Raw genomic sequence first — 12,174 nt, forward strand, 5'->3', positions numbered from 1 at the left:
CTTGTACTATTAATTGGGGTTTTTCCCCCCTTTTTTCTTGATCAGATCATCTTGCTAGGTGTTTATTAATTTTATAAATCTTTTCAAGGAACTGCCTTCTGGCTTTGTTGATTTTTTCCTGTTGTCTATTTCTAATTGATTTTCACACTTTCGCTCTTTCTTTCCTCCTCACTTTCTACCTCATTACAGTAGAAACTTAGATAAGTGATTTTAGATTTTTTCATTTCTAATGTAAGCATTCAGAGCTATACATTTGCCTCCATGCATTGCTTTAGCTGCATCCCGCAAATTTGACACATTTTGTTTTTATTTATTTCAAAATATTTTTTAATTTCTCTTGTGATATATCCTTTAACTCTGGTTATTTAGAAGTCTGTTGTTCAGCTCCAATTTTTGGAGGGTTTTTAAAGATAGTTTTCTGTTATTGATTTTATTTACTTCTGTTATGGTCAGAGAACATATTCTGTATGCTTTCAGGTTTTCAATTTATTGAGATTCGTTTTATACCCCAACACAAGGTGAATGTTTATGTGAACTTGACAAGAATGTGTGTTGGGTCGAGTGTTGTCAGTTTGAATTGGTTGTTAATGGTACTCAGGTCTTTCATATCCCTGCTCATCTTCTGTCTCATTGTTCTTCAGTTACTGAGAGAAGAGTATTCAAGTCTCCAACCTTAATAATGGATTTGTCTATTTCTCCTTTCAGTTCTGTGAGCTTTTGCTGCATGAATACTGAAACTCTGTTTTTAGGTGTTACTGTTTTGTCTTCTTGACAAATTGACTTCTTTATCATTATGAACTGTCTCTCTTTATCACTGTCGATAGTCCCTGTGCTGAGGTCTCCTTTGTCTGATATTGATATAGCCATTCCAAATTTATGATTGCTGTATACACAGTATCTTCTTCTATCCTTTTACTTTCAACCTTTGACTTTATATATGCAGTCCTTACCTTGCGTTGTTCCTGAGGCTTAATCTCAGTTCAAATTGCGCAAAGCAAGGACTGCCTGCAATTTAAGGTTGGTTTCTTGTAGACATTATGTAGTTGGTCTTGTTGTTGTTTACCAGTCTGACCAGCTAACCTTTTTTTTTTTAACATCTTTATTGGAGTATAATTGCTTTACAATGTTGTGTTAGTTTCTGCTGTATAACAAAGTGAATCAGCTATACGTATACATATATCCCCATATTCCCCTCCGTCTTGCATCTCCCTCCCACCCTCCCTATCCCACCCCTCTAGGTGGTCACAAAGCACCGAGCTGATCTCCCTGTGCTATGCGGCTGCTTCCCACTAGCTATCTGTTTTACATTTGGTAGTGTATATATGTCAGTGCCACTCTCACTTCGTCCCAGCTTACCATTCCCCTTCCCCATGTCCTCAAGTCCATTCTCTACGTCTGTGTCTTTACTCCTGTCCTTCCCCTAGGTTCTTCAGAACCATTTTTTTTTTTAGATTCCATATATATGTGTTAGCATACGGTGTTTATTTTTCTCTTTCTGACTTACTTCACTCTGTATGACAGACTCTAGGTCCATCCACCTCACTACAAATAACTCAGTTTCATTTCTTTTTATGGCTGAGCAATATTCCACTGTATATATGTGCCACATCTTCTTTATCCATTCATCCGCTGATGGACACTTAGGTTGCTTCCATGTCCTGGCTATTGTAAATAGAGCTGCAATGAACATTGTGGTACATGACTCTTTTTCATTTATAGTTTTCTCAGGGTATACGCCCAGTAGTGGGATTGCTGGGTTGTATACCACCTAACCTTTTAAGTGGGGTATTTAAACAAATAATTATAATCAATGTTGTAATTATCGATATTTGTTTCTATTTGTCTCATCTGTTTTTGGTTCTATCTGTTTATTAGGTATATCTCTTTGTTTTATTTTTTAGGAGTTGGTCTACAGTTTATAGGATACAACTTTAACTTATCACAATATACTTTCAAATGATACTATAGCACTGCATATATGGAGTCATACCTCAGAGATATTGTGGGTTCTGTTCCAGACCACTGCAATAAAGCAAGTCATACAGATTGTTTGGTTCCCTGTGCATATCAAAGTTATGTTTACACCATACTGTAGACTGTTAAGTGTGCAATAGCATTATGTCTTTAAAAAAAACAGTGTACTTACCTTAATTGAAAAGTACTTTATTGCTGAAAAATGCTAACCATCATCTGAGCCTTCAGTGAGTCATCATCTTTTTGTTGGGGGAGGGTCTTGCCTTGATGTTGGTGGCTGCTGACTGCTCAGGATGGTGGGTGCTGAAGGCTGGGGTGGCCGTGGCAGTTTCTTAAAATAAGACACCAGTGATGTTTGTTGTATCAGTTGACTCTTCCTTTTATGAACAGTGTCTCTTGTATTATGCAGCGCTCTTTGATAGCATCTTATTCACAGTAGAACTTCTTTCAGAATTGAAGTCAGTCCTTAGAAAACCTGCTGTTGCTTTATCAACTAAGTTTATGTAATATTCTAAATCTTTTGTTGTCATTCAACAGTCTTCACCAGGGGTAGATTTCATCTCGAGAAGTCACTTTCTTTGGTCATCTCTAGGAAGCAGCCCCTCACCTGTGAAAGTTCTATCATGAGATTATAGCAATTCAGTCACACATCAGGCTTTATTTTTAATTCTGACCCTTTTGCTATTTCTACCACATCTGCAGTTACTTCCTCCACTGAAGTCTTAAACCCCTCAAAGTCATCCATGAGGGTTGTAGTCAACTTCTTCCAAATTCCTGTTAATGTTGCTATTTTGACCTCTTCCCATGAATCATGAATGTTCTTACTGACATCTACAATGGTAAATCCTTTCTAGAAGGTTTTCAATTGACTTTGCCCAGAGCCATAGGAGGAATCACTAATCTATGGCAGCTATAGTCTTTCAAAATGTACTTCTTAAATAATAAGACTTGAAAGTCAAAATTACTCCTTGTCCATGGGCTGCAGAATGGATGTTGTGTTAGCAGGCATGAAAACAATATGAATCTCCTGGTACGTCTCCATCAGAGCTCCTAGGTGACCAGGAGTGAGCAGTCATATTTTGAAAGGAATCTTTTTCTGAGCAGTAGGTCTCATCAAGAGGCTTGATATATTCAGTAAACCATGTCATAAACATGTGCTGTGTCATCCAGGCTTCGTTGTTGCATTTATAGAGCACAGGCAGAGTAGATTTAGCATAATTCTTAAGGACCCTAGGATATTCAGAATGGTAAAGGAGCATTGGCTTCAACTTTGTCACCAGCTGCATTAGCCCCTTACAAGAGAGTCAGCTTGTCCTTTGAAGCTTTAAAGGCAAGCATTGTCTTCTCCTCTCTAGCTATGAAAATTATAGATGGCATCTTCTTCCAATACAAGGCTGTTTCGTCTACATAGAAACTCTGTTGTTTAGTGTAGTCGCCTTTGTTAATTGTCTTAGCTAGGTCTTCTGGATAACTTGCTGCAGCTTTACGTCAGCACTTGCTGCTTCACCTCGCACTTTTATGTCATGATGACGGCTTCTTTTAAACCTCTGTTAGTTTCTGACCTTTCTTCTGCAGCTTTCCCACTTCTCTCAGCCTTCAAAGAATTGAAGAGAGTTAGGGCCTTGCTCTGGATTATAGGCTTTTGCCTTAAGGGAATGTTGTGGCTGGTTTGATCTTCTGTCCAGACCACTACAGCTTTCTGCATATCAGCAATAAGGCTGTTTCCCTTCCTTATCATTTGTGTGTTCACTGGAGTAACACTTAATTTCCTTCAAAAACTTTTCCTTTGCTTTCACAACTTGGCTAACTGGTACAAGAGGCCTAGCTTCTGGCCTGTCTCAGCTTTTGACTTAAAGTGAAAAACATGAGACACTTCCTTTCACTTGAACACTCAGAGGCCATTGTAGCACGGTTATTAACTGGCATAATTTCAGTATTGTGTCAGGGAATAGGGAGGCCTGCGGAGAAGGAGAGAGATGAGAGAATGGCAGGTAGGTGAAGCAGTCAGAACATCCATATTTATGAATTAAGTTTATTGTCTTATATGGGCATGGTTTGTGGTGACCCAAAACAATTACAATAGTAACATCAAAGATCACTGATTACAGATGACTATAACAAATTTAATAACAGTGAAAGTTTGAAATATTGAATCACCAAAATGTGACACAGAGACATGAAGTTTGAAATATTGAATCACCAAAATGTGACAGAGAGACATGAAGTGAGCAAATGATGTTGAAAAAATGGTGCTGATAGACTTGCTCAATGTTGCCACAAACCTTCAATTTGTACAGAATGCTCTATCTGTGAAGAACATTAAATCGAAGCACAGTAAAATGAAGTATTCCTGTAATTTAAGAATTTTACAACAATATACTTAGATTTTCCTCTTCCCTTCCTTTGTGCTATTGTTATCTTAGATTTTAATTCTATAGATGTTATAAACCCCACATACATTGTTATTATTATTTTTGCTTTAAATAGTCAATTATCTTTAAATTTTTTTTCAAATGAGAAAAAAGGTCTTTTGTATTTATCCACATATTGACTTTCTGGCACTCTTCATTCCTTTGTGTAGATCCAAGTTTCCATCTGGTATTATTTCTTTCATAGGGATCATTTTCTGTAGTTCTTTGTGGTAATCTCAGTTATTGGCAGTCATAGCTCACAATTTGAAAAATTTTGTATAATACATTGTACATGCTCAGTTTTAACTAATAAGTAGCCAGTATTATGGCTGGGGAAGGGGAATGTTATGGGGTTTTTTTGTTATCTTTGGAAGTTTTCCCTGTTTTTTAATTTGTTTTTTATTTTTGTGTTTATTTTTCATCACATTTAGAAGCTCCCATCAAGACTGAAGCAGACATTCTGGCAGAAGACCAGGTTCTTCATAGCAGTACTCCTAAGAAACCAAGTCAAGATGTTAAAGCAACTGTTAGAAATTTCTGTGAAGCCAACTATGAGAGCCAAAAGAGAAGTTTTAAAAACACAAATCCTAAGAGGAAAAAAAATTATCGTAATCATCAAACATTATTTGAACCAAGAGCACACCATCCATATCTCCTGGAAATGGTAAGTGATTTTTCTTTATGTTCTGATCTTTGTGTTCTTCTCTTGTCTTGAAGATAGAGCTCCTGGGCTTGTGTGTGTGTATTTTAAGGTTACCAGAGACATATGCTCCTTGAAGAGTTATCTATGTATCTTAATTCTGAAGCTGCATTTGAAATATAGCTGATATTTGGTAAATGTAGAATAATTACAATTTTCAAAACTGCTTAAAATAAAGGAATCTAGGTTTAAGTGGTTGGTAAAGAAATATGTATTGAAGTGTACTGACCTTTTTAAAGTTTTCCTGTTGAAAGCACAGCTAAATACAGTGCAGGCTGAAGGGAGAGAAAGGGTTTTATGTTTATTCTGTGCATTATTGGCTTTATTCTCAGCATGATGTGCTCAAAAATTTATGATCTTTCTTCAAATTGTAAAGAAGCAATGCCTCTTTTGATTCTAAGTGATGGGCATGAAGCTGTTCAAAGATCCAAGACTTTCATATCTAAGAGTGATAGAAATACTCTGAAATTTTCAGTGGAATTGTAAAACTATCTGTTGGCATTCTGTGCAAAGTCTGATTTTGCCTGGTCAGTTATATGCTTCTGCTGTAGCTGAAGTTGTTCTGTGACTACACTCTATGACATGTTGTAATACATGTAGACACAGTTGCTTCTTAATAAAATTGATCTGAAATGTACTCTGTTTTGTAAATTTTGGTGCTATATAAAGTAAATTGCATTTTTAATTGTTTACCTTATAAGTGGTATATTAAATCATCTTTCTACTGAAAGGTCCTGTGTGGGTGTTTCTGAACTACATTAATGACATCAGAAGTAAAATGAGTAGTTACATTAAATCTTTTTGGCGAATCACATATAATTCCTTGGTTATGTATTCTAGATACCAGGGATTTTCAGCTTTCTTTCAATTACAGTAAACACAAAAATGGGAAGTTCTGAAAGACCAGCAGAGTTAGGATTTTTTACTGCTAGTTTCATTATTACTATATTTACCATATCTCCTTACCACTTTCTATACTGTTTATAGATTTGGGTTTGGGAGGATCCTGTTTGACATGATTTTTAAATTTAAAGAATTGTAGACTTTTAAACCTCTTTTTCCTGTCCTTTGCTGGATAGTCCTAGAGAGGACCTCAAATGTGAACATTTGTGCTTAAAGCTAGATAGTTTTGGTTAAAAGGAAATATTCTTGCATTGTGGTTTTAGTAAAATAGTTAGTAAATATAATACACATCTTTATTGTTCTGTGTTCTTTATATAGAGAAGGCACACATGCTATTTTAGATGGTGTTTCTTGGATATATTTTATTTACCAGCTAATCTTTTTATTTATCATTTTTTAGCTTTTAGCTCCAGACATTCGACATGAAAGAAACGTGATTTTGCAGTGTGTTCGGTACATCATCAAAAAAGACTTTTTTGGACTTAATACTACTTCTGCAAAAACTAAAGATGAATAGGTGTCTGGTGTTTTAGCACACATATCTGAAGCTGTAAAATAGTAACATCTTCAAGTTTGTGGAGGGAAACCTTTTCTTTTTTTTAAACTGGATTAGTAATTAAATTGTAAGCCTCATGGGCTATTATGTAGGATTTTCAAGTCTTTCCTTTGACTCTATACAAATAAATACATAACTGATTTTTAAGACTGTGTCTGTATTGTTGGGATCATACATAATATTTGCTGGCAGAATTCTACTTTTTATTTGTGTTTATTGCTGTCATGTAAGGAAGTCTGCCCTTGGGCCAGTTAAGAATTGAAGGTACTGGTTTAGTGGTAAAGAAAAAAATTTAAAAATTTTTTAATTCAGCTGAGCAGAGCTATAGGTTGGGGAGAGAAATACAGTCATTTTGTTTTTAATACGGGAGAGGAAGAGTCATTCTTTAACTTCAGCAAAGGGGGATATTTTAAAAATAAACCAGAGCACATTAATACAATGAGACGGTCTTGAAATTTTAATTTTCACTGTTTATTTCAAAGGACATGTTGAAATTCACCTATTGGCATTTAAGTAGCTCAAATATTGATCATTTGAAACATTACAGATATGCCCTCTGTGTGTGTTTCAATTCAGTTGAAGTGCTTCTTTTTGGTATGGTTCAGAATTGGACCTTTTAAAAAATTTTTCCTTTGAAAAAGTATGTAAAGTATAGTACTTGATGAGGTTCAGTTAGTTTCTTATAGCATAAACAGTCGTTTGTGAAATCATGGTACCTGAGTTTTAAATAATTAAAATTTGTCCTATAAAGATAGTAATTGAACCTTCTAAAAATGTTTTAAATAAATAGCTGCTAAGATCTTTTTATCTCCTATAATACCAGAGGTTCTGGTCTTATGTTCTAGTCATTTGTGCTAGCTAGTGCTAGAGCTCTACCCTTTTGACGTACAGCCAAAGGAACTGGATTTTTATAAATTAGTCTCTTGTTGTAGCTGGAAAATTAATTTTATCTGACATTGTTATTATTGAAATCCATGAATCTTGCCTTCAAGAAATAAGGCAAGGGCTTCCCTGGTGGCGCAGTGGTTGAGAGTCCGCCTGCCGATGCAGGGGACACGGGTTCGTGCCCCCGTCCGGGAAAATCCCACATGCCACGGAGCGGCTGGGCCCGTGAGCCATGGCCGCTGAGCCTGCGCGTCCGGAGCTTGTGCTCCACAATGGGAGAGGCCACAACAGTGAGAGGCCCGCGTACCGCAAAAAAAAAAAAAAAAAAAAAAAAAAAGAAATAAGGCAAGAAAGTTGGTAGCAGGTCTCTGCCCTCTTGTTCCTCTACATATGTAAGATGCCATCCCAAATCCTGGAACACCAGGCACGAAACACCGTGACATCACAGACCTGAGATTAAGATTCATACTGAAGTCAGTGTTTCCCAACCTGGTAACCACCATACAGACCTTTTTATTTTGCTTTATTCCTCCAGTGAGCCCCATATTTTGGAAAATTATCTGTCCAGTTCATTAATTAATTCAGTTCGTATACTACTTTAATGGATTAAAGATAGAAAAATGAATAAGGCCTTGCATTATTCAAAGATGTGACTCTTAACCCAATTCATGTCATCAGGATGGATGAAGTAACCAATGTTACAAACTGACTTAATACTCAGATTTTGACTGGTCTGCAGTTTTATCACAGGTTAGCATGCAAATTCCATAGGCTTTTAAATATATAAAGGAATTCACAGACTCCTAGGCTACTTTCAGAGAACCACTCTATCTCCAGGGGTGTTGACAATCACTGCTTTCAGGTATATTGTGCAATGTTTTATTTTCAATCTTTCTTGTTTTCTAGTAAATGTACTTAAAACTGAAAATGCTCCTCTGAGTACTGCGTTGGCTGTGTCTGACAGTCTTAAGCTGTGGTGACTGTTGTTTATTTCTAGTGGGTAATTTCAGATTCAGTTGCCTTTATATTTAAACCAGGAATTACTTAATGTGTTTAAAATTACCAAGCAGATAAGAGTGTAACCTGTATGGTTTCTACTTTATGGAATGCATAGTCAATATCTGTAAATATTCTATGAGTTATGGGGGGGAGGGGTGACTTGCCTGTTCTTTTTTGGATTTAACTTGTTAATTGTCAGACCTTCTACATTCTTATTGTCCATTTAATGAATTGATTTCTGAGATGTGAAAGCATTATGTGACTGTTGGTGAGCTGTGCCTTTTATAACTGAGATGTTCTCTTTTGTCCTTAATACTTTCTGCGTTGGCTCCTATTTTCCCCAATTAATGTAGTCAAAACAGCTTTGGGGAAGTTCAATCTAAGAGTCTCTGGGAAGTTTAATCCATTCATGTTAATTGAAATTGTTGAAATGTTTGGACTATTCCTACCATCGTATTTTGTATTTTCTGAATATCGTGCTTGTTTTTATTTTACCATTTTATTGGCTTGATTGATTGTCGTTTTTTTTCTCCTTGTTTTTCCTCTTAGTGCTTTGGAAATAATTCAACCTATTGTTGTTCCTTTAAGGGTTACCTTTTTTTCTCTATATTTGCAGTTAATCAGTAGCCATATTTTCCACCCATCTCCCAGTTAAGTCAGTTACCTTAGCATTCTGTCACTTCCCCACCTGGGCCTCTTCTCCTGGTGTAATCATGTGAGATTTGTTTTATTTATTTTATTATTATTATTTTTTTTTTGCTGTACGCGGGCCTCTCACTGTTGTGGCCTCCCCCATTGCGGAGCACAGGCTCCGGACGCACAGGCCCAGCGGCCATGGCTCACGGGCCCAGCCGCTCCGCGGCATGTGGGATCTTCCCAGACCGGGGCACGAACCCATATCCCCTGCATCGGCAGGCGGACCCTCAACCACTGCGCCACCAGGGAAGCCCGTGAGATTTGTTTTAGATTAATCTCTATTATCTTGGGCTGTGTGTGTGTTTGTGTCTTGATATTATGCATCATTATTTAGACAGCTATAAGTTTCACTGTTTCCTTCTCACTACTTTTTCTTTCATTCCAGGGTTAGTTTTTTGGTTTACTGCAGCATATCATCAAGTAATTAAATGTTGAATCCTCATTTCAATTTAAAAAAAAGTTTAGGGTGTTAGTTTCAAAATCATTTCCCTTCAGAATTTTGAAGGTATAACATGATTGCTAGCATCCAGTATTGCTTCTTAAAAGTCAGACACCAATCTGATTCTCTCTCTTTATTTATTGGTAAAAACTTACCTTTCCCCCTCATGAAAAACTTTCAGGGTTTTCTTTTTATGCTTGGGGTCCTAAAATTTCACCAGTAATGCACCCAGGTATGTGGGATATAATATATGTCATTCATGCTGCTTACCTAATGGTCCTTTCACTCTGAAGAATTGTACCATTCTTAGACTAAGGGCAATTTCTAAAATGATTTATTTTCTTTCTATTTTGTCTTTTTTTTTTCCTAGACTTCTTATCAAGTGAATATGGGACCTCCTGACTTGATCCTCTCACTGGATTTATATAATTTGTCTTGGTCTTTTTGCTCTATTCTGAAAGATTTCTTCAAATGTTATCCTCCAGATCACTAATTCCTTCTTCAAGCATGTCCATTACATCATTTAGCTTTTCTGTTTAGTTTTTAAGTTTAGTAATTTGTTTTTAAATAGTCAAGATTGCTTTCGTGTTCTAATTGCTTTTTTCAAAGGTGTAGTACCCTTAAATTTCTAAAGGTATCAGTTAGAATTTTCATGTTATTTTCTATTCCTTGAATTATTTGTTTTCCCCATTGATTGTCAGTTGTTCTGTTTGTTCAATTTACTAATTACCTTTATCACTATTTGTTGTCCTTAAAGGATCACCCTTACATATGAAAGAGATTCATTTGATTATGGCCCAGACTCTCTGTAAAGCCAGATGTTAACTTGTACATTATTGATAAGCTGCAAGTGATCTTTATTTGGTGGACTGACATGCTGTTTTTCTCTAGTAGAAAGGATGTTACAGTTGTTTAGCCTTGTAGGACATTAACCACTTTAGCATCTAACTTTGTGATCTTATTCCCACATTCTTTTCTGGAATCCTCTTTTGTCACCCTTCAGGGTCCTTTGGTAATAAGTTAAACAAACCTTTGTTTTGACCTGTGCTTTACTGTGCTATGTTTCCAACTTTTTGAAAATTATTCTTTGACAAGTACATGGGAATTTACCAGTGTATTACAAACCTTTTTACTAGTTTTGCTGATACATGAAATGTGCCAGTATGTAAGACTTAAAGACTTCAAAGTTTAAAAAAAAAAGTAAACATTTCGTCCTAGTTCAGTTGGGGCTTACCGTTCAGGTGCGTGAGGAGGATGTGAGACTGTAAGAAGGACTGGGTGGTGTGCAGGCTTCTGTCTCCATACCCCTCATGGCACTGGTTGGGGAGGTACGCGTGCCTTTCCTTGGAACCCTCCTACCCCTAGAGGCGGTCCTCTCACTGCGGTAGTTGAGTGGTCCCCAGTGTTGGGCCTTTCAAATATAACATAGGTTATACTTAGATGACCTTTTTGAGGGACAAGAACATCCAACAAACAGCAGATACAGTAATTTTGTTAGGTGAGAGAATGGCTTTCTTCCCCCTGACATTAGGGAAGCTAAGCCTTTTTTTTTTTTTTTTTTCTGGCCATTGTATTCTGTGAATTACCTGTTCTAGTACTTTATTTTCCTGTTGGTTGCTTGTACATTTTCTTTTTGATTTGTACAGACACTTTGTTATGGATCTCAATCTTTTGTTAATATTTCAGTCTCTTGCCAGTATTTTAATTTGGGGAAGTTTGATCTATTGCTTTTTCTTTGATGGCTTTGGGGCTTTGTGTCATACAAAAATATATTTTTTTCTTGTAATATATGTTTGTGATATTATATTTTGGTCTTTATTTTGTGTGTAGTATGAGATAGGAATTTGTTACTTTAAAAAAAATTCCCTATTCTGTAGAACTACAGAGGAGGAACTTAAGACTTTTTTTTTGCTCTCATCCCTTTATTACAGTTAAAATGGTTTACCTTCTTGATACTGCCTTCTACATTTTGTGCTCTACAGAAGGATTGCTGTTTTTCTTTTCTTTGAAGATGATACTGTATAATAGGAAACAATCTATTATTATTAATTTTACAGTTAGAGATTTCTTTTTAATATCTTCAAAGGCAGAGTTATTTAATCAAGGCTACCTTTCTTCCTTCCTATGCTCTTTTCTTCATTTTCTTAAAACTACTGAAATTTCTTCCTTTTTTTTTTTTTTTTTGGCTGCATGGCATATGGGATCTTAGTTCCCTGACCAGAGATCAAACCCACGCCCCCTGCAGTGGAAGTGCAGAGTCTTAACCACTGGACTGCCAGGGAAGTCCCACTTCTTTGTTTTATTGGAATGGTAGCAGCAGCCAGTTCACAAATTCTAGTTTTACACAATCAAAGATTGCTGACCCTAACCACTAAACTATCTGAAGATAACCAGTACTTGGGACCTTTTTTTATGTTACAGTAACCACTCATTTTTTTGTCCCTTCTCATGGGACTGTGACCTTCTTATATCTTGAGGGAAGTAAGTCATATATCATTGTCTTGCTTGAGAGTTTCTGAGACATATAAAATTACCTAAGTACACCAGTCAATATTATTTGCAGATGAACTGCATAAATCCCAGGATATGGAAGAATTTTAAGATTCTTGAA

At 36.2% G+C, this 12,174-nt stretch overlaps 1 protein-coding gene across 1 annotated transcript in view; it reads left to right on the plus strand.

The window, feature by feature from the left end:
* Nucleotides 1-6,677, plus strand: part of NUFIP1 (nuclear FMR1 interacting protein 1) — a 39,921-nt gene extending 33,244 nt beyond the window's left edge. Inside the window, exons 9-10 of the mRNA XM_060079969.1 lie at nucleotides 4,817-5,049; nucleotides 6,389-6,677. Of these exons, the coding sequence (XP_059935952.1) occupies nucleotides 4,817-5,049; nucleotides 6,389-6,505 (350 nt within the window). The 3' untranslated portion in view covers nucleotides 6,506-6,677. The remainder of the gene's footprint in view (nucleotides 1-4,816; nucleotides 5,050-6,388) is intronic.
* The last annotated feature ends 5,497 nt before the right edge of the window (nucleotides 6,678-12,174 follow it).

Source organism: Mesoplodon densirostris, chromosome 17 (assembly GCF_025265405.1).
Source record: "Mesoplodon densirostris isolate mMesDen1 chromosome 17, mMesDen1 primary haplotype, whole genome shotgun sequence".
Lineage (NCBI taxonomy): Eukaryota > Metazoa > Chordata > Mammalia > Artiodactyla > Ziphiidae > Mesoplodon > Mesoplodon densirostris.